Here is a 25,991-nt window from a genome sequence, read left to right on the forward strand (position 1 = left end):
GGAGTAGATAGATGTAGGAGTGGATACCTCTAGTAAATATCTGTTGTAGATATACAGATCGAGTAGATACATGTAGGAGTGGATACCTCTAGTAAATATCTGTTGTAGATATACAGATCGAGTAGATAGATGGAGTAGATAGATGTAGGAGTGGATACCTCTAGTAAATATCTGTTGTAGATATACAGATCGAGTAGATACATGTAGGAGTGGATACCTCTAGTAAATATCTGTTGTAGATATACAGATCGAGTAGATAGATGGAGTAGATAGATGTAGGAGTGGATACCTCTAGTAAATATCTGTTGTAGATATACAGATCGAGTAGATAGATGGAGTAGATAGATGTAGGAGTGGATACCTCTAGTAAATATCTGTTGTAGATATACAGATCGAGTAGATACATGTAGGAGTGGATACCTCTAGTAAATATCTGTTGTAGATATACAGATCGAGTAGATAGATGGAGTAGATAGATGTAGGAGTGGATACCTCTAGTAAATATCTGTTGTAGATATACAGATCGAGTAGATAGATGGAGTAGATAGATGTAGGAGTGGATACCTCTAGTAAATATCTGTTGTAGATATACAGATCGAGTAGATAGATGTAGGAGTGGATACCTCTAGTAAATATCTGTTGTAGATATACAGATCGAGTAGATATATGTAGGAGTGGATACCTCTAGTAAATATCTGTTGTAGATATACAGATCGAGTAGATAGATGGAGTAGATAGATGTAGGAGTGGATACCTCTAGTAAATATCTGTTGTAGCTATACAGATCGAGTAGATAGATGGAGTAGATAGATGTAGGAGTGGATACCTCTAGTAAATATCTGTTGTAGCTATACAGATCGAGTAGATAGATGGAGTAGATAGATGTAGGAGTGGATACCTCTAGTAAATATCTGTTGTAGCTATACAGATCGAGTAGATAGATGGAGTAGATAGATGTAGGAGTGGATACCTCTAGTAAATATCTGTTGTAGCTATACAGATCGAGTAGATAGATGTAGGAGTGGATACCTCTAGTAAATATCTGTTGTAGCTATACAGATCGAGTAGATAGATGGAGTAGATATCTCTTGGCTTTTTGTTGTCTATGTCGAGTCTTACTATATGTCGGTACACATTTCTTAACCCACATATAAGATCGATCGTATGGATTGAGACTATTTGTGTTGGATTGTAAAGAGGCATTTATCTATTGCCCTTTTTTTTAAAGAAACCTTTTATCTATTTGTCTGTCTGGGTCGAAACTTTTTACTTGTGCCGATGACAACAGTTATCAATTTAAAAAAATTAACCAATGGTTTAATCAATTAGTCGTAATTAATTAATTTTATTTTATATACATTTTGTTTTATATAGAAAATGTACTAAGCTAAGGGGAGATAAGCATTGTGTAGAGAATAAGGTCGTTCGCTAAAAATTTGAAACTAACAATAGATAACTATAAACCTTCAATTTTTCCTAATGACTTGAACAGGTCAGTGACTAGCACTCTCTCTCTCTCTATAGGCCTTCCTTCGTGGAGGCTCGACATCTCGAGTTCAAACCTTTTTTTTTGTTTTTGTTTAAATAGCTTTTGAAAAGGCGGAGTTGAAACCTTCTCCAAAATACCCCCCTGTCCATAACAGTCATTGGACCATAGCGCAGTAAGCATGCTATAAGCATAAAGTTGCTCTAAATAAAAACAATTAAGGAGAATATTTCCAATCACACACTTCTATTATTGTTTTTGACTCAGTATAAGCTTTGCTTGAAAAAAGAATTTGAATTTTTTTTTGTTTAGTGTTGTGGTTACTCTAACACTCCTTGGGATTAGTTTTTTTTTAAGACATAGAGCATTTGACATTTCTTTTACTGATCTGGTGAATAATGCGGATGGTCGTGTGGAGAGTCGCATATTTTCACTTGGGCTTGGGGGCTTTGATTTAAGTCCCTGACTCCAATTATCTCACGATGAGTTTCTAACTTTAATTTAGAAACGTGTTGGCCACATACCGTCTTCATAGAGCACTACCCAGAGAACACGGCCACAAGGGGATTTAGATATAGATTGGGAACTTTATAAAAAAAAAAAAAAAGCAACATATTCTGAAAATAAATTTCATCAGCATGTTTTTGTTTTTGTTTTAAAGTAGTATCCTTGTACCAAGTAGTTCAAATCTAATGATCTATTTCCTCTATGACCATCTCGACATTAACGTCAAAGAATTCTCTCGAAGATTCAGGGCATATTTTTTTTTGCTTATCACTTGTTCTCCAGGCATGCGCATTAAGGATCAGGCGCAGAAAACCACTGTTATTATTTATTTAAAACGCGGTCTGAGTCAAGGATTTGATGAAGTGTGCTCAAATGGGATCTGCAGTTGATTCACCAACACTACGTCAGCAGTTCCACTTTTGTGACGGCATTGATTATCTTTTTTACCACGTGACGTCACAGAATAATAACAAGAGTCAAATATCATTTTTTGAGGCTGCACACAAGAAACTCTGATTGGACCTTTGTACAGATATTTTGACAACTAAATTAATGCGCGAAATATCTTCTAAAGCTGCTACGCCAGTTTGGCGTGTTCTGTGCACTATATTATCTTCATCTGATGGTTTCATATTCCGAATGTTCAAAAAATAAGCTCCCTTTTTTCGTAGTAAATAAGCTTTTGGAAAAAAAAAAGTAAAAATGTCTATTTGATACACTGTAATTTGTAAGGAAGCCAAAGCCATCTGTATGGAGCAGAATGTTGACTCTTGAAGTAGAGATGTGCCTTTCATTGGACGTCACTTTGCCTAACATTTTCTGACTCACAGAGAGTTGTCTTGCTTGAGATGGTCTTTCATTGAGAGAGCCGCGCCTTGTTCCGAACTAGTATTTAGCGTAATGGTAGGAACAGATTTTCTTAATACACCAGAAAATAGAAACAAATATTGAGCAGGATTCATTACATTATGGCATTAGAATTATGTTTTTTACAAAGCTTATATCAACTCACTCTGTCTGTTTGTTAAAAAGTGTGTACATGTTATTTCTCCCACACCCATTCTCGGATCAACTGGAAACTTCGCATAATTATTCATTGACATAGACAAGACATGAATAAAAAAGAAGTAAGCAATTAGTCAATTAATTACTGGCAATTAATTCTTTTGTTTGATACCTACAAGGGAAACTAATTATTCAGCATTCATATATATGGCTAAATTCGGTGGGTTTAGTCCCCTAAAATAATTGTTAAACGCTATTTCTCTCACGTACATTCTCCGATCAAGTTCATACTTGAAACATATTTTTTGTACCTGACAAAACATGAATAACTTTTTAAAAATACCCAATTAGTAGGCAATTAGTCTATTAATTATTAACATTTTTTTTTGTCTGATATCAAATAAGGGAAAACACTTGTACATTATTGATATATATAGTTTTAATGGCGGAATTCTTCCCTTCCCCTTTATATAAGCTTTGTTTTTTTCTTTAAAAAAATGATTTGTTTATATTTGGCTTGTTCTTCTGTTAAGTAGTAGCCTTGTCTAACGTAATAGTCAACAATGTTGCTGGATTAAAAGAAGGGAGACAACTTTGTGGAGGGCGGAAAGTTGATCTATAAATATTACACTAAAGCGCGTGTTTATGTCAAACAAAAAATCTATACGTGAATACAACATGTAGATAGAGTCAACATAGTTCTTTACTTGCGATTGAACACTTTAAGTTCTTGACTTGAATCTCAAGATTGGCAGCACCTGAATATTACTTAGTTGCTCACATAGTTCAGAAATAGAGGAGTGTAAGTTTGAACTTGTAAATACAATGTTGTCCTGTTTTGTTTCCACTTTCTACTACACTATAATGGACTCGTCTGAGGGTCTCTGTTCTAATCTCCAGTAATCAGTCGTTCCGTCTCAAAGGCGGTGAAATGGAAATAATAGAAATGTCACTTCTCTTTTCTCCAATCTGATTCTGTGTCCTCGCGTCCAACTAGTCTGTGATGTAAGGGATGGAGTCAAACGGACGGATTCTATGACGTCCATTCCGCTCACACAGGGCTGACTCCTAGCGCACACAGGGCTGACTCCTAGCACACACAAGGCTGACTCTTAGCTCACACAGGGCTGACTCCTAGTTGGACCGCACCTGGTACTTTGTCATCTCTTTCAATGCTGACACATTGACTTTCTAGTCAGAAAGAGAGAAAGTGAATTAGAAACTGGAGTCCTAGTAATTCGTAACTTTGTTTGTTTTCCCCCTAAAAATATCTGTTCACTGTTGTGTTGCAAAGAGCGAGTGTCAGGGTGTCTATCTTCGTTTCTACAATATTTGAACAGACCACGCTCTTGGGCAGTCGTTACACATTTATTCATCTTGATTTATGACCTAGTTGTCTCTATGGTTTGTCTGCCACAAGTCTCCTTTTAATACGTGGATAATAATAGTAGAAGTACATTATAACATATGTCATAGCAGTTAGTTTGGCAGTTGACTAATTGGGACAAAATGAATATTGAATTCCGTGGGGTCCAACCTACTTCGTGAAATAGCTCTCTATTTGTTGTTGTTACTGAAACACTCCACCACAAAACATTTTTTTTACTGATAATCTCGATGTTATTGTGTCCCTAACTGGAATTGTAATATTTTCTGGGTTATATAAATCTAGTCTTTAGCCTCCATTGTGCCAACGGTATTTTATAGGACAGGTTTTACGCCGAACATCCAACATCCAGTTCTTTACTGCCCATTGATTTTATTACACCACACACGGTGTGGTTAGATTTAGATAAAGGGGTTGGGGGGGGGCGAATACTTACAGCTTGGAGTTTTAACACAATCTAGGAAGAGAGCCAGTGAACAAAATGAGGGGAATCATGAGAGAGAGAGAGGGGGTGGTAGAGGAAGAGGAGAATAGATCGAGTCGAATGAGAAGAAGAGAAAGTTGTTGAAATGGAGAGAGAGAGAGAAAGGAAAGAAGTTAGCGAGTACAGGATCAACTCCTAGTTCAAACAATAATTTGTTGCACTGCACAAATGACATCCTTTGACCTTTTTGTTTTTAAAATATTGCAATAGACTTTTGACATGACTCAGAAACTCTACCCTTATCTAATCCAAGATGGAATATGATATTGATAAAAAATAATAGAAAAACGCATCTTTATCCCAGGTGGTGCCCTTCAAATCTTTCTTTAAAAAAAAACAACCAACAACTAATATTGTCATGGCTACTTATTTCCTAGTGTTATTATTTTGACATATTTTGTTTTAAATTGAAAACGTGGCGTGTCTACACTTTTGCCTTTGTCATCTCCTCCAAATGTACATGTACATCTCTATTTGTCTAGTCTAAACCAGACTCTGATGTTCATTGAGCTCCAGTTCTCTCACAAAAGATCTAGATACCTGTGACTTCAGTAAATAGCATTCTCTCACTAAGGTCCATCAAAAGAGCACTACACAGAGAGACGTAAGCTAATTGTAATACAGACATGAGCCGATACTTGCAACAAACAATAGACGTCTCCTCATGGGAAAAGTATTAAAAACCCAACAAACTAAACAAAAATGATCTCACGAGTTGCTCCGGGAATATCACGTGATCTTCTTTTGGGAGTTTTCATCGAAATAATTTCATCTTTTTTTTTCAAGTTGAGATAGAGGTCAAGTCTCAGGTGGGATTCCAGGAAATGACATTTGTTGGCATATCTTTTTTTCTTGACTATGAAAGAAACCAAGATTTAGTCAACAAACACACAGCCCGAGCTTTGCCATTGTTCATCTTACCATCACCGCGTGTCATAGGGTGCATTGATTGGTCAACTGGAACTGTGTCATACAAAGGTTTTGACTTTCATCAGCTACGACCAAGGTTGGTTGTTATGTGTGTCTCTAGATTTCTAGAGAAGATCACGTTACCCGCCCCAGTCTGGCTGTGCTCTGTTATCTCTGAACCTGCTATTCCAAATGATGTACGGTGAAGCATTTCAAGCTATTGCTGAAATTTAGAAGATGCATACATTCTGTCTGGTTACTCTGTGTGGATTATGATATGGACACCCAATTTATTGTTTTTTTAATCTGCAAAATTTGAACATTTCTCCTTTTCAATGATAAAAAAACAAACAAAAAAAACAAACAACTTTTTCTTGCTTGCATTTTGAAAAGTTTTGTAGATCATGAGAAAACCGACAAGATCAGTTTGTAACTAAAATTTAATGCCTTTGTCTGATTGAAATCACGACTTGTGCTGCCCAGATAATTGCACACATAGAATGATTTCATTTGACATTATTTCTACAATGCAACAACTTCCAATAGGTCTTGTTACATTCTCAGTTCTGTCCTCAATATATAAGTTGATTTGTGTTCCCAATAAAAATATTTTTAGAACCGTCTTGTCAATTTTAAATTCAGTCACATACTTTAAGTATCAATTCAAATTTTGAGATGCGCTACGGCACTCCACAGTGGCATGCTCTCAAAAGGACATGCTCCGCCTACTTTATCAGGTTTCTTTAGGATGAAGTCGATTGGGTATTTCGTTCTTACGATTCGAAGTAGTTTATTTCATTGCGCGATATGAACCACATTCACAGAGATAACATTCTTTAGGAGAGTTTGTCCTGTCTTTATGTCTTGAAATGATGGATTTCACCCCCCCCCTCTCAATTACATTAAATATTTTTTTACGTTGAATAACCACGCCGAAATTGCCCATCGCCGACTTCATCTGGCGTAACACGAACGTCAGTCAACTTAAACACTTTACAAATCGAATGTCTGTTTAGCCCTACCAACTTGAACATTTTACAAATCTAATGTCTGTTTAGCCCTACCAACTTGAACACTTTACAAATCGAATGTCTGTTAAGCCCTACCTACTTGAACACTTTACAAATCTAATGTCTGTTTAGCCCTACCTACTTGAACACTTTACAAATCTAATGTCTGTTTAGCCATACCAACTTGAACACTTTACAAATCTTATGTCTGTTTAGCCCTACCAACTTGAACACTTTACAAATCTAATGTCTGTTTAGCCATACCAACTTGAACACTTTACAAATCTAATGTCTGTTTAGCCCTACCAACTTGAACTAATATTGCAGACACCTTTCACAACCCCAGTAGAAGAAAAAAGTTAAAGAAAGCAAAAAAACAAAATAAATATATATATGAAAACCGATATAGATGATTAAGCCTAGAAAATACCAATACATACCCCACTTTTTTTGCATTGAGACCTAGCTGTAATGAAGATCAAAGGTCTATTTTTCTGTGGTTAGCTGTACACGAGGATGCCCTTTGGTCATTACATCTCATTAAATTTCCTAAAGATAAGTAACACAACATAAGAAAGTAACTGTAGCATTTTCAGATGCTTTATTTCCAGTGGATGATGACAGGAAATGTTCTCCTATGAGGCTAGAATAGTCTCTTTAGAAGATTAAGAAGTCATCGTACCTACGTCTCTGTGTAAGTGTGAGTGCCCAAGGCCTATCAGTCATCATATCGAATGTGTGTCTCGTAATCCCGAGAATCTTTTGTGAGTGCCCAAGGCCTATCAGTCATCATATCGAATGTGTGTCTCGTAATCCCGAGAATCTTTTGTGAGTGCCCAAGGCCTATCAGTCATCATATCGAATGTGTGTCTCGTAATCCCGAGAATCTTTTGTGAGTGCCCAAGGCCTATCAGTCATCATATCGAATGTGTGTCTCGTAATCCCGAGAATCTTTTGTGAGTGCCCAAGGCCTATCAGTCATCATATCGAATGTGTGTCTCGTAATCCCGAGAATCTTTTGTGAGTGCCCAAGGCCTATCAGTCATCATATCGAATGTGTGTCTCGTAATCCCGAGAATCTTTTGTGAGTGTCCAAGGCCTATCAGTCATCATATCGAATGTGTGTCTCGTAATCCCGAGAATCTTTTGTGAGTGCCCAAGGCCTATCAGTCATCATATCGAATGTGTGTCTCGTAATCCCGAGAATCTTTTGTGAGTGCCCAAGGCCTATCAGTCATCATATCGAATGTGTGTCTCGTAATCCCGAGAATCTTTTGTGAGTGCCCAAGGCCTATCAGTCATCATATCGAATGTGTGTCTCGTAATCCCTTTAACTTCATGGCAATCTTTATTCAGAACGTAAAAGTCACTCTACGCTGTGTGTGTGTGTGTGTGTGTGTGTCTACATTTTTCATTGCTACGTAGATCTTGTTATTGCAGTCGTCTTAGCGCGCATATTTACATGCGTGAGTACTTCTGGAGTGTTAATATATACTTGGGCTGAGTAGTTATTCTAAGACAACGCACAGTTAAACAGTTTGTAATGTGATGAAATTGATTCTAAAGTCTACCTTATCCTTAGTTTAAAAAGAATGGTAGAAAAATGATCTGGTGCTTTGACTTGCTCCCTGTCCACTATGTGGACACAGCACACGAATGTTATGTTGAGCTTAATTGATCTTACGATGTCCAGCGTAATGAGTTTCCTGAATTGTAGAAAGTCTCAGTCAATTCCAAGTTTTTCTTGTATAGGAAGTGTTTTCTATTTGGACTCGGTAGGATTACTATTTCTTGGCGTCACTTATTGCAGAGTGGTGTAGTATTTGATTTCGTTAGTTAGGTTTGCCGTTGTTCTAGAAACACCGATGTCACTTGGCTGGGGAAGGAGTAAGTGTGAGTTCAAAGGTTATTACAACTAGTTTTATGGATGTCTGCTTAATCACTGTGAAGGTAGAAAGCTGTGCTATCTATCTATCTATCTATCTATCTATCTATCTATCTATCTATCTATCTATCTATCTATCTATCTATCTATCTATCTATCTATCTATCTATCTATCTATCTATCTATCTATCTATCTGTCTGTCGGTCGGTCGGTCAGTCTGTAACTATCTAATATTTCTTTTAAAATACTCTATTATTGCGTCTTTTTCATTTCTTTTTCATTTCTTTTTCCTTCTTTTAATTTTTGTGTGTGTAAATGTTAGATCTTTACATATATTTTAAGTTTGCTCTTTAAAAACATGTATACATTTTTTTTCAACACTGTTACTTCCTACGAAGTTAATAACCGAAAAAAAAGTCTGACGCTCTGTGAATGTCGTGTTGGCTAGTCATACCTCGTTGTCTGTTTCATACGTTGGGTTGAGTCTTGAATGTAGAAAGTTTGACTCGGAGCCAGAGACACAATATGAACAACAGTCTTTCCACACAGCCACTATGGCGATGTTACTCTGTATATCTCATTCTTTCTCTCTCTCTCGTATTCTTCTACTCTCTCTCCCTCTCTCTCTCTCGCTCTCCCTTACTTTCTCTGGTATGTGTGCAGTAGATTGATTGAATAATGTTCGTCTCTTTACGTTCACGTTAGCATGTCCAAAGACATACTTTTACTTTATACCTAGAGCCTTATCTCCTATGTAATGTTCTAGTATGCGGTACTAATTTCACTTTTGAATGCTAAAGGGTGTGGCAAGTATTCAAAAAGGCTTCACATTGTAAACTGGTGAAAGGTGGGTGGTTGAGAGATGAAGTGCAGTCTTAAGAACAATGAGAGACCAGCAGCAGGTTCTCGATGTTTCATTCCACTCATTATCATTGAACTCTAGTATGAAACACGTTCAATAGGAACGAATCCATCTGAGACACTCCCGCCAATAGAGATGTGGAAACAGTCCATAAAGTAACAATAGTACAACGAAACACTAACCCATAACTTACGAATATAAAACTACATTTATTTCCTCAACATAAGCAGAGAGGCACACATGAAAACATTGATGTCATAGCGCTAGACGGTGTCGTCAAATTACTCTGTGCTATTCCAGTTGAGCATTTGTTGCCTGAATGGAGCTAGTCAACGAATGACTTCAGTTCTATCTTGTTCAAAAAATAAAATAAAAAAAAAAAACAACCTGTGTACTTTAAAGCTTACTGGGTTAAACTCCTTAAAATCTTGAGTTCAATTTCTTTGTAGTCCATTTCTTCCATTTTATCACGAGCCTGACTATTGGCCATATGCGACTCTTGCGAGAATTGAATAGCTTCTGCGTCGTGATAGGCTTAGAAAACAAAACAAACACCGCGTCATAATTGAACTCACCTCTTTTTGTTTTCTCTGTCTGACGACTTTATTCTGGTACACAAAGTCGATGTCTCCTGACTTATTTATTCTGGTACACAAAGTCGATGTCTCCTGACTTATTTATTCTGGTACACAAAGTCGATGTCTCCTGACTTATTTATTCTGGTACACAAAGTCGATGTCTCCTGACTTATTTATTCTGGTACACAAAGTCGATGTCTCCTGACTTATTTATTCTGGTACACAAAGTCGATGTCTCCTGACTTATTTATGCTGATACACAAAGTCGATGTCTCCTGACTTATTTATGCTGATACACAAAGTCGATGTCTCCTGACTTATTTATGCTGGTACACAAAGTCGATGTCTCCTGACTTATTGATGCTGATACACAAAGTCGATGTCTCCTGACTTATTGATGCTGATACACAAAGTCGATGTCTCCTGACTTATTTATGCTGGTACACAAAGTCGATGTCTCCTGACTTATTGATGCTGATACACAAAGTCGATGTCTCCTGACTTATTGATGCTGGTACAATAACAATAATACAATAAATTGTTGCCAAGTAGCTTTTAGTAATGGCAAGATTTTTTTCGGTTATCTTATTTTGTAAATAAATTGTCTCTTGTTTTAGTTTTCTGTTCTCTTGAACTTAGTGGATAATTTGAAATGAGTACTAAGAGAACAAATGAACCCAAATGCGCTGCTAGTTCTGCTAGATATTCTTTGTCGTCAAAGACATTGTGTGCTGGTGAATTAGAGGCCCTAAAAAATGGTGTGGGCCCGAAAGGTTAACCACCAAACCCTTCTAGCTCACACATGAATAATAACCGCCATCTCTGCCTGGCGACCATAACAAAGCTATCGTTACAACAGGTGTTCGATCTGTTCCAGCAGAGCTTTGCAATTTTCTGGCCAAGATGAACATTTGTTATTTTCATTGAACCAAGAGCTCTTGAATGGGAGATCATGTAACAATCAGGGCTGACAAGAAAACCTTTCAGCGAGCTCGGAAGTAGAATCGACAACTTGCTTCCTGCTGTTTGAAGTTTCTACATGTCAGAGTTGTATGTTTTATAGACTGCTACAGATATTGGGTCATGTTAGTCAAACGATGGTAAATGTTTCAAGAGCTAAACTGGGTCAACAGCTATTCCATGAGTTAATTGTAAATGTATTTGATCAAAGTATCGAGACCTCTAACTACTGTCTTCATCTATTTGGAAAGATCTAACTCGCGAAAGGTTGGGATTCGAATCTTCACGGCTAACAGGTCATGAAACCTCAATGTTCGTGACGTTATAGAACTATGCTTCGCCCGAGACAGCATCATTTTAAAATGAATTATCCAGTAAAGTTATCAGGTCTTCAGAATTAATTATTCCCTGTTAAAATAATGTGCAGTCTCCACATTTATATAAGGTCAAAGGTATACTATTAAAAAATTAGAATGTGTTTAAATAAATCGAAATGATAAGATTGTTGTTGGGTCTGTATGTTTGAATTGTTAAACATTCAATTATAAAAGTGAAGTCATACAAAAGCATTTCAAATGAGCTCCTCTATACCCCCCCCCCTTCCCGAGTTTCTTAAACTCTTACGTTAGCACTACCAAGACCGTGTCGTCTTATGTTATACTAGGACATAGTCGTGTTATGATATAACAGGACATTGTATCGTTTTAATATATTAGGACATAGTTGTGTTATAATATAAGACATAATTGCCGTTGTTCCAAGTTCAGAGGAAACTAAAGGAGATTGACCCTAAAAGTTAATGAAACAAGCAAAATATAATAATACTTAAAACAAACAAACAAAGCTTATCTAAGGGTAGAACTCCACATTTACAAGCATATCTCTCAGTAATGTAGAAGCTATTTCCCCTTTTCGATATCAAACAAAATAATTATCAATAATTAATTGACTTATTGGTAATTTTTTGTTTTATTGATTCGTGTTTTGTTAGACACAAAAAATAATTGTTTAAAGCTTCAACTTGATCCGAGAATCTTGTGGAAGGTATAACTTGTACATTTATCTGAGTGGACAAACCCCCAAATATTTAGCCATATTTCTGAATACTGAAGAATTAGTTTCCCTTGTCGGTATGAAACAAAATAATTAATTACTAGTAATTCCTCGACTGATTGGTTAATTTGTTTAAAATTCATGTATTGTCTTCGCCAACGAATAATTGTGCAATTTTTCAACTTGATCCAAGAAATGGGTGTGGGAGAAATAACGTATTGAAACTTTTTACCAGACTGACATGCAGATAGACACAGTGAGTTGACATAAGCTTGTAAAAAAAGCTTCTATTTTGTTTCTTTCAAAACTTCATTAGCTACAGTCTAATTGGAATCATGTCAACATTCGAGTCTATTCAAAACAACCTCTCATTGAAAACATACAGATACAAATGAACTGCTATGGGTTGCCTTAGATACAACACTAGTTTAACAAGTACTTTTTAAATGAAATCATTGTTTGAGAACCATTGTCTTAGTGTTTCGTTAACATAAAAATTAGTTTTATAATTATAATTTGTGTGTGTGTTGTGAGGTGTCAATACACATGCTGAGCGCAGCTTGTAGCATCAGCAACTGTTCAATATCTTGTTACAATGGCTGACACTGCTATTAGGCGCCGTGTTCACACTTCAATTTAAACGTCGAATATCGCTTCTAGCAAGATGAGTCTTTTTTCTAGATAAAGTTTTTGCATAAATTAAACTTGAAATTTGTGTCATCCAGGTGACAACATTTCCCCCTAATGTCCGATGGAAAGGAGAGACTGCCATTGTGTCTGCGTGTGTACTGGGGTCATGATTGTGTGTTCTCTCTTTCTGTGTATTCAGGTAGAACGCAGCTAAGATTTCTGTTGTATCAGTGATTACATACATGCATGGTGGTGATATAGCTTTTGTACGCGACAACATTCACTGCATTGAAGTTCATACAGGATTACAAAGTGTTGGATTGTAACTGATTTGAAAGCCTTTTTTTTTTCCTACGTTGCACAGCCAACAAATAATGTGTGTGTTTAAAGTGTTGGCGATATAGAAGTACAGTGTGTGTTCGGTGGTGTAGTTTTATTTCTTTGTTTGCTTTTCTTGGATTTAGTCACAATTATTGTTTCTTATGCTGGATGTGGTCTATAGAGTACTGAGCAGCCATGGGAAATAAGCTACGCAAATTGAGAGATTCTCTTTTTAACTCTCCTGACCAGAAGGAGCCGAGCACTGTGTCCGAGACTGGGCAGTACCGAACTCTCGAACCTTCGGGTGACCAAGTTCAGGGCTTTAACGATACACCAAATGACCTGAGCAACTGTCAGCAGTCCTCGACTGACCAGAGTGGGGAAAACCAAGCGACGGAGCAAGAGCCGCAGACGGCGCCGGTCGCCGAGGACGTGAACCCAAGCCAAGATGTCGACCAAGGTGTGGAGGCCGGCCTCAGAGGTAGTGACACCCCTCCTGCTTCTGTTGACCAGCCGTCTAATAAATCTGTGGTAAGCTGAACTTATAATTTCTTCACTTGTTCTGTTTAAGCATTAATTTGAGCTCTTTCAGTACAGATGACACACTAGCGTAGACACTGTGTAGACTGTGTTCTTAAAGTCTCCCCCTCACCTGTACACGTCAGGCAGTAACCTACATTACACTTACTCTTGTATCTAGCATCTTACTATCACGTTAACTGTGTAACATAACTGTAGTCCGGGAAGATTTGGTAGTTACTGTCTTCCATTTCCTGTAAGCTCCTAAAGCTAAGATTTAGTTGAACTCTATTCTTTATCGCCTTAAATGCTTAACTCTTTCCACGAATAAAAGCCTCTAATGAAATAAATTATACTTTGCTGTATTTTAGTTTATAGTCATCGTTGGGGAACTAAATGAATCCAAAGGGAACATAACAAATTTGTAGTTTTACCTTCTTGAATAACATAGCCAACAGCCAACCAGCGTATTCTTATTAGGATCAAGGGCAACTCAGGAACATTTTAGTGGCTTTTTTTAAAAACAAAAGTGAAGAGGGCCCTCTGGTAACAGAAAATATTGACAGGTTGGTGCCCCCATGCAATTTATGCATTTCTTTCTTTCAGTTTTTTTTTTTAAACTGACATTTATTTGCGTAAAAAGGGTGCATTAATCTTCCCTGCTGCCTCCATCTTCAATACAAGATTTGAAATAATCATAACTAATCATTGCTTATTGTTATATTAATAATTTGTTGATTCCACGGTGTACCATTGGTAGATAAAGAGACTCTCTAACTAGCTATTAATGACTATTTAGCAGCTAACTTTGCAGTCCACACATGACTACTAAGTCATACTAACTTATTTCATCGCACATTTTCCTCGGTTCTCCACATTTTCTAAGAAGAACTCACAATGTCAACATGGAGGGCAAACAGATGTGACCTCTTCCCCCGCCTTTACCCTCTTGTCAACATGGCTATCACCGCTGACCAACAAGTCCAGTCTAACTATTGGGCTCAATCAAATTCACCACCCGTCCCGTCTCCTTACGCATGCAGAAATCGTTAGTATTTAGATAGCACTCAGTCTGACTTGTAGAAGGTGAGCGATGACTATACGTGCAGTGAGCACTGCTCACATTAGTACTGTAGCGATGTAAGTTATGCCTCTTGATCAGCATACACGCGCGTCTACTTTTACTCTGGTATCTATTTTTTTTTCAAAGTTGTCTCGCTTTGATCAGCACCTTGTGTTCGGGGAAAGAAGTTTGAAAGCCACAGGTTTTCTTAACGCAAAGTTACTCAATTGTCAACCTGTTAGTAGTCGTTAATAACACAGAGGCCTTAATGTACTCGCGTTATGTCCTATTTTAGGTCTAAATCTGATCAAGGTCATCCATCTTCATAGTCTTTCGGTTTCTCCTTTCACAAAAAAAAAACCAAACAACAACACTTCTTTCCTGTCTTCACTGTCATCGTCTGCAGAGTTTGTGAAAAACACTAGCTGCTCTGTTATACAAGATTTTTTGTTGTTAACGGTAGCACTTGGCCAGTTGTTATCTTAACTTGTATTCAACATCTTGTGTTGTTTTCTAGTACCCAAGTATTGTCAAAACTCCTAAGACCTCAGATGCATTAATTGTATGGAGAAATAGTGAAGGAGGCTCGAAGTGTAAGGTTTGCAGAGTTTGAAACCAAGCAGCTTATAAATATAATACATCAATAGCATGCGGATGTAAACTTATGAAATATCTGTCTGAAATACAACCCCACCTGGCACTCGTAACAACGACACACTTTGATGTGTCACGTAAACCAAATCACTGTAATGAAATAACCATAGCAGCAACGACGCCCTACAAACAAGCAGGACTCAGAGGTGACCTGTCCAATTCAAAAGATACTCTTCCAAATTTATGATGTAATCAAGGGCTCTCGAGCTTGGATTTCGCTCAGACTGTGAACTTCCTCATGTTTAGGATGCCCCCCAATTCTAGCTGGGGGACATACATTGGGGAAGTAAAAGCGTTCGGTCGTTATGCTGGCCACATGACACCTTTGCTAACCGTCTGCCATAGAAACAGACGAGCTATACATCATCTGCTCCCATCCACAAACATGTTAGAGCTCCCCTTCCAAGTTAATTCATCTTTTAATGAGGTAATCATTAACAACTTCGTTGACATCTAGTGTAAGATATCATCTTTCCAATAATGAAACAATCAACAACCACTGTTATATAAAATATACAATAGAGACTTAGTAACTAGAGCTACTTAGTGGCGTTGAAAATGTACCGAACTCTATGTCGACCAACGTCGCGATATTGTGATTTTCTAGCACTTGTTGCCCTTAAAACTAAACAGACATACACATAGAAGTCGTAACTAAACCATTGCCTTGATAGAAGCCACAAGGAACTCGGGTTATCAACGATCCACATGAAACCACAATTCACAAAACAATAGCATCAGGTCGATAGTCCTGTCCGCGTACAGTTCGTAGTGTCTTGACAAAGGTCCATGTCGAACAGAAGGTCAGTGTTTCTTGGTCAAGAGGAGTTCTCTGGTAGGGCCTTGTGGGATTAGACAGAATAAAAAACCAAGTTTGTCATAGCACAGACAAAAGAGAATAAGGAGGTAAATAAACCATACAGAGTAGAGTAAGCCCGTGTAGTGTGCGCTGGTCAAATGTTCTACTTAAGTAAACAGTACCAGGGTTCCTGGAGCTGAAAACATTTTGTACATGTTTGTTTCTACTTATGTTTATCACACGTATTGATATGTGTTTCTAATTCTTATTTCTAGTGTCTACCTATCGACTGCGGCTACCGATAGAACTAGAGATATAGGTAAAACGAATTATGTAGTCCATTTTCTTATTAGTAATTGACACATTTTCATAAAATGTGACCATAGATAGGAAGATTTGCCAAAAATCGACAATATAATTGGCCATAGATAGACTAACGTTATTGGTGTCACACATCTGACTGTAGATAGATTTGATTAAATTGACACAGATATGTAGACTTGATATCCTACATAACCTAGAACAATACCGCTGACCCTTCAAGTACCTGCTGGATATATGAGTTTGTCTTCTCTTGTCTTATTGTCATTGTTCAGTGGGAATCCTCCAAGGAATCCTCTCATTAAAACTTTATTTGAGAATATGGAACAGTTGAAGAGACTCCCCCCCCCCCTCATTCAACGTGTGGTGTGTATGTGTTTAATTGTGAAGTTTTTGTTTGTTGGTTTGTAAGGAGTTTGAATAGAATATGACTCACAAGTACAAGCTGCGCTTTTCTTTCTTTCGTTTGCCTGGGGGATTTGTTCCGAATACATCTTTAGACAATCGATACAACCATTCAGGTGGCCAAAAAAAGAAAAAAAAAGTCGTTACCGCAAGCATGTAGGTAAAAGAGTACACTTTCTCTATGGGCCGATTGTTATGGGCCCTTGCAGGTGACCAGTGTTATTGTCCTTCTGCCCACTTAAGGTAAAGATTCGACGAAATTGAACAGCCGTGTATATTGATGGACAACCCGGAAGTACACCGTGACTGCGTGTAGCCCTGTGATGGCCCAGTGCGTGGCCACACAGAGTGCAGCATGGTGGTCCATTGTTCGGCCACACCGAGCACCGCATGTGGCACACCGTATTTTCTTGCAGACCCGAGGTGTTCGATTCTGACACGAGTACTTACTTAGTGGTTGGATTCACTCACTCGGGGGGTCGTGGGGGGCGTTAAGTTCGTTTTGTTAGTGTTGGGCGAGCATGCCATGGAGTTAGGTAAAGCAGGTCACAGGGAGTTGTTACTGGACAGAATGGAGAACTCAACACTAAGTAAATACTCGCCCTTTCTCTTTTCAACCCAATTCTCTTCACTCCTGTCTCTGCTGTCATTCTTTCTTGTTCTAAGAACATGCCAGCCCATGTTGTCCCAGTGATTAGTCTCCTCACACTGATACTAATGCAGCGTTGTCTTTAGCTGGCAATCACAAGCTCTTCTTAGCGATAACAGCCACACGAAGGAAAAGAAATGAACAATTGAGTAGTAGGTGAACTTATAAACGGATGAAATATTGAAGCAATTTCCTTAAAATCAACGTCATCTTGGTCTTGCCAACTTTTCATCACCTCTAGAGGCTCTCTCTGCGGTCACATTGACTTACAGCCGTATAGCATGGCCCGCCCTGTCAACCTCTTTTAGTTCATCCTTTCTCACGTAAAACCACTATCCACCCCCCCCCCACTTCTCACCTTACGATGTTATCATCAATAAATAAAGCAACAATCTTCTCCCATCTTGACTCAATTAGTATTATATTGAGAAGATTTTGTTTTGCATTAACCCGTCTCGGTTTTTAGTTTTTACTTTATTTTTTTTTTATTTTCCTGCCAAACAAGCTCCGTTTCGAAATATTTTTTACACAGCTTATATCGAAAAACTGTGTCTGGTAAAATTTTTGTACACGTTATTTCTCCCTTACCCTTTTTCGGATCAAGTTGAAACTTTACAAAATTATTTGTTGTACCTAACAAATTATCAATCCAAAAATTTTTCTAATTAGTTATTTATTTTTGGTAATTTATTATTTTGTTTGGTATCGAACAAGGTTTATAAATGCAATTTTTTCAGAGTATCTGTATATGTGGAGTTATTCCCTTCATGTTATTCTCTTTATTATGTTTTGTACATTTTATTTCTCTCAATTCACGTTGAGGATCAAGTTGAAATTTCGCAGAATTATTCATTGTCGATGACAATACACGAAGTTAATCAATTAGTTGTAATTGATTGGTTTTGTTTTATATAGAAAAGGGAGGCTAAATCATGCAATATTGAGATACATGCATTCATTTTTGTGGTTATTCCACTTAGATAAGCTTTGTTTAAAAAATGTTTTTAACAATTTTGCTTTTTTAAAAAATATATTTTCATTGAGAAAAATCTGAGGCATATTTCCTGACAGGATGAACGAAATCAAGATCTAGTAGCATGCATAGCCAGACGTAGAAATTCTAAGTCAGTGTCTTCCGCGAGCCCTGAACTACTGCAATAATTAACAAGTAGGCCACCACGTGAATTAATCTCTCTAAAAAAATATAAGCAATGTGTTTCGCTAAATACTCAGAATGTGCGAATTGTTCCGTTGAGGAAAAAGTTAGAGAAACACTGATCTAGTGAAACAAATTCTTCAAAATTAATATAAAAAGCATATAATAAACAAGAATTAAACCACTGTTGTTTTCTGAGCTTAAAAACCTAGGTTTTTCTTCATTAATATTTCGTGACTATTTTTTTTTTAAAACTATTCTTTTATTATTTATTTTTTTTACGTCTGTAAGCTTCTTTGCTTGTTTTTGTTTTTTTTAAATTTTATCTTGAAATGAAAAACAATTGTCAGCATCTTTTTGTTTGATTTTTGTTTTCTTAAACTTATATATCAATTTCTTTTTCTTCCATTGAGCTTATACTTGGCGATGTTTGAAGAAACATCCATTCAAAGTCATTGTTTTCCCTCTAATTGTTCTATCATTCAACATCCTGTCAACCTGTGCTCTCTGATGAACCCACCTTAGCCTGGAAGCTTAAGATTTACTGTGTTCATCTTGATTGACCACAGAGCAAATTACTTACTATCACCGAATGCTTGTCTCAATACACACATTTTTAATATACTGACTGTGTAATAGTATTAATGGACGTAGTTGGTCTCTCAAAGCTTTCGTACTCTGATAAACGGTGAAGAGACAATATGTTTGTACCAGCCTTACTTTGCTATCTTCGACTGGCCAAGGACCTACTCCACACGTCCTGCAAGCCACGTGGCTCTCCACTTGTAGGCTGACATACGCGCATTACCCTCAACAGCAACATTTATGCCCAGGGCTTTTGCAATACTGGATTTGTACCCTCTCAAGCCATACTGTGAGTTTGGTGAGGATGACTCAGGGTCAGTCTTTGAGATGATCTTAAGTTGTGGGGCGAGGTAGCTACCGAAACGGAGTCAACACGTTAAGATCCCGGTAAGTCCTAAGATTTTAAACTTGAATATTTTTGGACATCCCTGTGTTCACTCAAATGAAATGGTTACCTGACATTAGTTGGGAGTAGTAAATCTGTTGGTCTTTGTGTTAGCCACATGACACCCTCGTTTAATCAGACGATTTCAACATCAACCTGAAAGATAAACTTCTTTAGTTTCAGTTTTGAAAGATTTGTTTATTCCAGTTGATTGTGTGTTAGCATTTAGTGTTTTGAAAGCATCCAACTAGTTTGGCACTTTTTGTTGTTGTTGGGTCACCAGATCTCAATGACTTGAATTAGTCTGAAACATTCAATATTCATGAGGTGTTCGTCTGACCACAGGTTTTGTTTTTGTTTCCCTTCATTGCTAAGCAGGATAGTCTTTGATATGTGAGAAGCCGTAATGAACTGGGCTAGGCAGAAGAAGGGTAAACTTGTTATTACCGAGAGGCTAGTGTATTTAGATCTATGTAGCAATGCTTCATTCCTGTATTGATCGGGCTAAGATCTGAATGAATTACTCACTACACTTAGTACTGGGACGCGATTCGTTGCTAAGGAAGTAACTCTGTGGTGATTGTCTCCACTTGATTTGTACTGCCCCCTGGTTTGAGAAGGTGGATGTCTTAGATCATTATGGCGATCTCGTGTTAGACCTGACGTAAATCTCCACTTCTTGCCGATAGTTGCCCTCCTCGACGATGGCCAGTTGTCACGTGATGGTCACGTGCTTATTTATTCTTCCTTCAAGTGAATGAATGTTATTAGCGACCTAAGAGTTTGCAGTCGCTAGTATAATTTTTTGGGTTGACTCAATACTCAATACTATTGAACTAATTCTTTAAGATAAAGGTAAACTAATTGTTAGTAGCCTCCATAGAGCCACTAGCGGATCCAGAACTTTGGAGTGGGGGGGAGTCGATTTTTTTCCAAACCCTAACCCCCAGTAAACCCTAACCCTATGCATAAACGTGCGTACAGCACGCCCGCGCGCGCGCGCTCACACAAACACACACACATATATATATATAATTATATACATATATACATGATTTTGTCCGAGAGGAGTTTTCTAATTTCAGACTCAATAAATTTGTTATCACCTATTGAGTGCTTTCGGGACTTAGTAGCCACTGGTCTGCAGTCAGAAGTTAGATTACTGAATAGGCTCGGTGTTTCAACTCGTGCTGCTTTAAGACCACAGATGTGTAGAGGATTGCGTTTTCCTCCGTACGGTATGGTCAATTCCTTATGAAGACTTATAAAGTCTACACCAAGGATTACATCCGAGCACAATCCAGCAAGTAGAGAAAGTTTAACTTTTTTGTAGTGTTCTCCCTTGTACTGGACATCGGCAAATGTATGTCCTAATGTCTTTTCAGAAAGATGTGTAGTGGCCATGAATATTCTGTTTGTAGACGGACGTACTGGCCATTTATTTCTCTTGACGATGGCTTCTGATATGTAGCTTTCACAGCTGCCAGTGTCTATGAGAGCTTGCAACAGCAACCCGTTGACGTTCACTTGTGCCGTAGACTGTGTAAGCCCAGAGAAATGCGTTGATGACAAGGTACATGGAGTTATCACACTGGTCAGTGATATTTTGCTGTCAGCTTTGTTGGCTGTTGTTTTACTTGATTTACAAACAGTTTGGAAGTGTCCCTTTTTACCGCACTGATGACATAATGCATTTCGAGCAGGGCATTCAGTTCTAGAGTGTTTCCTCCTACCACAAAAGTAGCATAGCGACTTAATGGCATTTAATTCCTGGTCTTCATTAGAAATGTATGTTTCTAGATGGGAGCTAGTTGGTGTTTTCATTGCCCCACAGGAGATTTCGTTCGTTGAATTGTAAGCCTGAGCATGCGTTGTCGCTGTTTCTAACACTCTAGCTTCGTCAAAAGCGCTTTGTAGAGTAAGAGATGTCTTTTCCAGTAACCGCTGTCTAATAGTGTTGGATGCCAGACCCGTTATGAAGGCGTCTCTAATGCAAATGTCTCTGTGCTGTTCAGCAGTTACTTCTTTAAAGTCACAGTCCCGGGCCAGGCTTCGCAACTTTAGCATAAAGGACTCTACCGTTTGGCCCGGCTGCTGTTTACATGTAGCAACCAAATGTCTAGCAAAAATGTCATTCTTTACCTTAATATAAGTAGTCTTGAGTGTGTCTATGGCCATCGAATAGGACGATACATCACTGATGAGCATATAAACCGTATCAGATACGTGATTCTTCAACAACTTTAGTTTAAAGTCTTCGTTAATATCCTTGATGGACGAAAGAAAATTCTGAAATGTGTCATACCAGTGAGTCCATTTTTCTGAGGCCATAGGAGCATTAGGATCAATGTCCAACTCTTTCGGTCTGAGTAATTTATCCATTGTAGATTAAGGAATCCAACACTAATCCAGATACATAATTTTGTCGAATAAATTGTAATGAAATGATAACGACTAGAATACCAATAACATGGCTTTATTCGACAAAATTAGACTACAGTAAACAGTGAATGAAACCAGCACGTCTAGCATACCACTGATGCAGTCTATACACACACACACACTGGACATGAAACACAACAATGGCCATGACCTTCAGACACGCTGGACGCACGCAGAAAATCAACTCAGTTACACTACAGTGACCTTAGATGCAATTTTTTTTGTATCAATGCGTGAATCTATCTTCTTATCTTATATAATACAGACGTTACTTCAAAAAAGAAGATGATTACGTCCTACGCGTCATGCATTTAGTCATGCATATTAACCAATGACTTAAATTCTGCCAAGTCACTGGTTTTCCTGGCTAGCTCAGGCAACCCATTCCATGCTTTAATAGCACTAGGGAAGAAGGAGTATTTGTACAAATTTGTCCTAGCATATGGGACGAGGAATGTGCCTTTATCTTTGTGTCTTTCAGAGTATTTTATTAAATTTTGTTTTTGTATTTGAAGATTATGGTTCAGTGTTTTATGTATGATTGCTACTTTACTTTTGAGCCTCCTGTCCTGAAGGCTTTCTAAATTTAGTGATTTTACTAAAGGTGTTACTCTAGTCAAATGTGAATATTCGTTTGTTATGAATCGCACTGCTCTATTTTGTGTCTGTTCTAGTTTCCTAATGTTTTCTTGAGTTGAGGGGTCCCAAACGGAGCATGCATATTCTATTATTGGCCTAACCAAGGTTAAATAACATTTTGGTTTTATGTTCTTATTTGATTTATAGAAATTTCTTTAAATAAATCCTAATGCTTTGTTCGATTTTTTTGTAGTTTCATCAATATGTGGATTCCATGACAGTTTTTCATTTATTATAACACCTAGGTATTTTGCGTTTTTAGTCTGTTTTACTGGTTTGCCATGAATAAGATAAGTGGAATTAATTTGTTTTAGTTTTTTTGTTACTCTTAACAACTGACATTTTTCTGGGTGGAAAGACATGCTCCAATTTGATTCCCATTTCTGTAATTCATCTAATTCTCTTTGTAAAATATCTGTGTCTTGTGTTGTTTTTATTGTTCTATATATTATGCAATCGTCTGCAAATAATCTGACTATGAATGAAGCTTGAGTTATTAATGAAGAAGTTTATGACCTTTTAAAAAAATTACCTCTCCTGCAGTTTTTCATTGAAAAGTGGTGTAATTTTTTGAAAAATCTGCTTGCATATATAATTTAAAAAATTAGATGGTTCACTTTCGGAAATCGAAAAAAGTAGCCGTTGCATCAGAACTTTGAATGATCTAAAATATCACGATGTCCGATTTTCATTTTCTCTTCTAATTTCTAAGATCTAAACGGGACGGACGGACAGACAGACCACACAAAACTAATAGCATCTTTTCCCCTTTCGGGGGCCGCTAAAAATGTTCCATCGATTGTCTACCATTTCGTTTCTCTCAATACAAAATACTTTACCTAGTGGTACATTGAACATCAGCTCTTAGCTTCATATTTGTACTGACCTTAAGTGACTCTGAAAAGAATAAAAAAAAAAACAACCAACAAACAACAAATCCCTACTTTATGTTCAAATAATAGAGTAAACTAAACAGTCATATTTTAGTTGCCATTGAAAATAAAGGGAGAGTAATCCTTGAAGGACTATGGGCACGACATGGCCTAAATTGTGCCGATGTGCCAAAAAACTCAAAACTCGAATTTACGACATTCAAGCGACTTTTTGTCTGCTTAACTAAACAACCCTGCTATTGTATTCCAAAGTTTAGCTTGAAATAAAGGATTCAATTGTTGAGTTTTTGACTTGCATTTTTTGCTCACTTTCCATCTTTTGAATATGAAGAAAGTGTGAGTTAATAGAAAAACAAAAAACAAACATAGAGTATATTGTATCAAAAGAATAGTGCAACTCCATTGTAAGACAATTGGTTTCAGGAAGGCTATTAGCCGGCCTTACGTTGAGACATTACCAAGGGCTACCGAGTTCTTGTTTCACTCTTTCTGGGGGGAGATGTTCTTTAATTATAAAACGCCTCGGGCAAGATTTGTTCGAGAGAGAAATTGACTCTCCACTCCAGCTAAAGCAATAAATACTCGATTTCTTTGCTTGGATTCAATTGTATTGTCTTGTTAGTCTAATAACAGTAGGGCCTATTGAATGGTTTCTTCGTTATTGCTATCAGTTATTTGCTATCAAAGAAATTCTACTTACGTAAGCGGCGTAAGTAATGTTTAATATCACAAATACTGTGACAATTTTATCTTCAAGGAAAGGAATCTTGTTTATTGTGAATCTTTTAACTTTTGTTTTACAGACGGCTTCGTATCTATGCATATTATAAAAGTGATGGGCCTATTGGGGGACTAGGGATTTCCTTGAAATTACTTTCCCTGTACTGGTGAGGAAATTGAACCATTTCAATTAAAGGCACCAGCTGTGACAGACTGACAGACCAGCCACCTACGTTTTTTTTTCTTTCATTTTGGTTCGTTTTGAGTTGTCAGACTATGGTTGATGGCGCCAAGTAAGATGGCGGAGAATGCGCTTCCGTGTCACGTGAAGCTATTATACAAATACTAATATATGACTTAGTGTTGTAACATACCTCACTAGGGCTGGTATTTAGTGTTGTAACATACCTCACTAGGGCTGGTACTTAGTGTTGTAACATACCTCACTAGGGCTGGTACTTAGTGTTGTAACATACCTCACTAGGGCTGGTACTTAGTGTTGTAACATACCTCACTAGGGCTGGTACTTAGTGTTGTAACATACCTCACTAGGGCTGGTACTTAGTGTTGTAACATACCTCACTAGGGCTGGTACTTAGTGTTGTAACATACCTCACTAGGGCTGGTATTTAGTGTTGTAACATACCTCACTAGGGCTGGTATTTAGTGTTGTAACATACCTCACTAGGGCTGGTATTTAGTGTTGTAACATACCTCACTAGGGCTGGTACTTAGTGTTGTAACATACCTCACTAGGGCTGGTATTTAGTGTTGTAACATACCTCACTAGAGCTGGTATTTTATTATCTGTACCTTATCATCAGCGTCCGCCGATGTATATGTCATTGACTAAGTCTTACCGAATATAAAGACTTGACACTATCACGTATAGTCTGCCTCACTCTGTCTAAAACAAAACATTTAGATTGGTGTCCATCTCTGTCCTAGTCATAGAAAACCTTAGATTGATGTGTCTCTGTCCGTATACCAGTCTGGTGTTTACTGTACAGGATGCAGTCTTGTGGTCACCAGCCGTCGGATTTCGTTAGACGAAGTGAACCTGACATCATCAGATCACAACGCTTTGAAACAAATTGTTATTTTCTAATGAGTTCATCGCGATGCTAAAAACACGGAGAAAATTAACGACCGCTCTTAAATTAACGAAGGAACTGTCAAGAGGGAACAAAAAACGGATTCAACGGATGAGTGGTAATCCTGAAATATTGCTTCATTTTGGTGTAGTGGAACAAAAATGTTTGTTGCGTGTTTAGCTCAAGTTTGTGAAGACAAGAAGAAAAAAGTCAGTGCGTGATAATAATGATATCACTGTACATTGTCTCAAGTTTGTGAAGACAAGAAGAGAAAGTCACTTCATGATAATATCACTGTACATTGTCTCAAGTTTGTGAAGACCAGAAGAGAAAGTCAGTGCATGATAATATCACTGTACATTGTCTCAAGTTTGTGAAGACCAGAAGAGAAAGTCAGTGCATGATAATAATAATATCACCTTACATTGTCTCAAGTTTGTGAAGACAAGAAGAGAAAGTCAGTGCATGATAATAATAATATCACCTTACATTGTCTCAAGTTTGTGAAGACAAGAAGAGAAAGTCAGTGCATGATAATAATAATATCACCTTACATTGTCTCAAGTTTGTGAAGACAAGAAGAAAAAGT

The 25,991-nt window shown here is 37.5% G+C and overlaps 1 protein-coding gene across 3 annotated transcripts in view; it reads left to right on the forward strand.

Annotated features, from left to right (window-relative positions):
• LOC106060390 (cAMP-dependent protein kinase regulatory subunit) overlaps nt 1-25,991 on the forward strand; it is a 136,981-nt gene that overhangs the window by 15,091 nt on the left and 95,899 nt on the right. The window contains exon 2 of one of the 3 annotated variants that reach the window (XM_056019995.1): nt 13,328-13,609. The exons of 1 other annotated variant lie outside the window; for it this stretch is intronic. In XM_056019995.1, the coding sequence (XP_055875970.1) occupies nt 13,328-13,609 (282 nt within the window). Of the gene's footprint in view, nt 1-12,956; nt 13,610-25,991 lie in introns of all 3 variants that reach the window. One more of the 3 variants, XM_056019996.1, reaches the window with a different exon arrangement.

This window comes from Biomphalaria glabrata, chromosome 2 (genome assembly GCF_947242115.1).
Source record: "Biomphalaria glabrata chromosome 2, xgBioGlab47.1, whole genome shotgun sequence".
In the NCBI taxonomy this organism is placed as follows: Eukaryota; Metazoa; Mollusca; class Gastropoda; family Planorbidae; genus Biomphalaria; species Biomphalaria glabrata.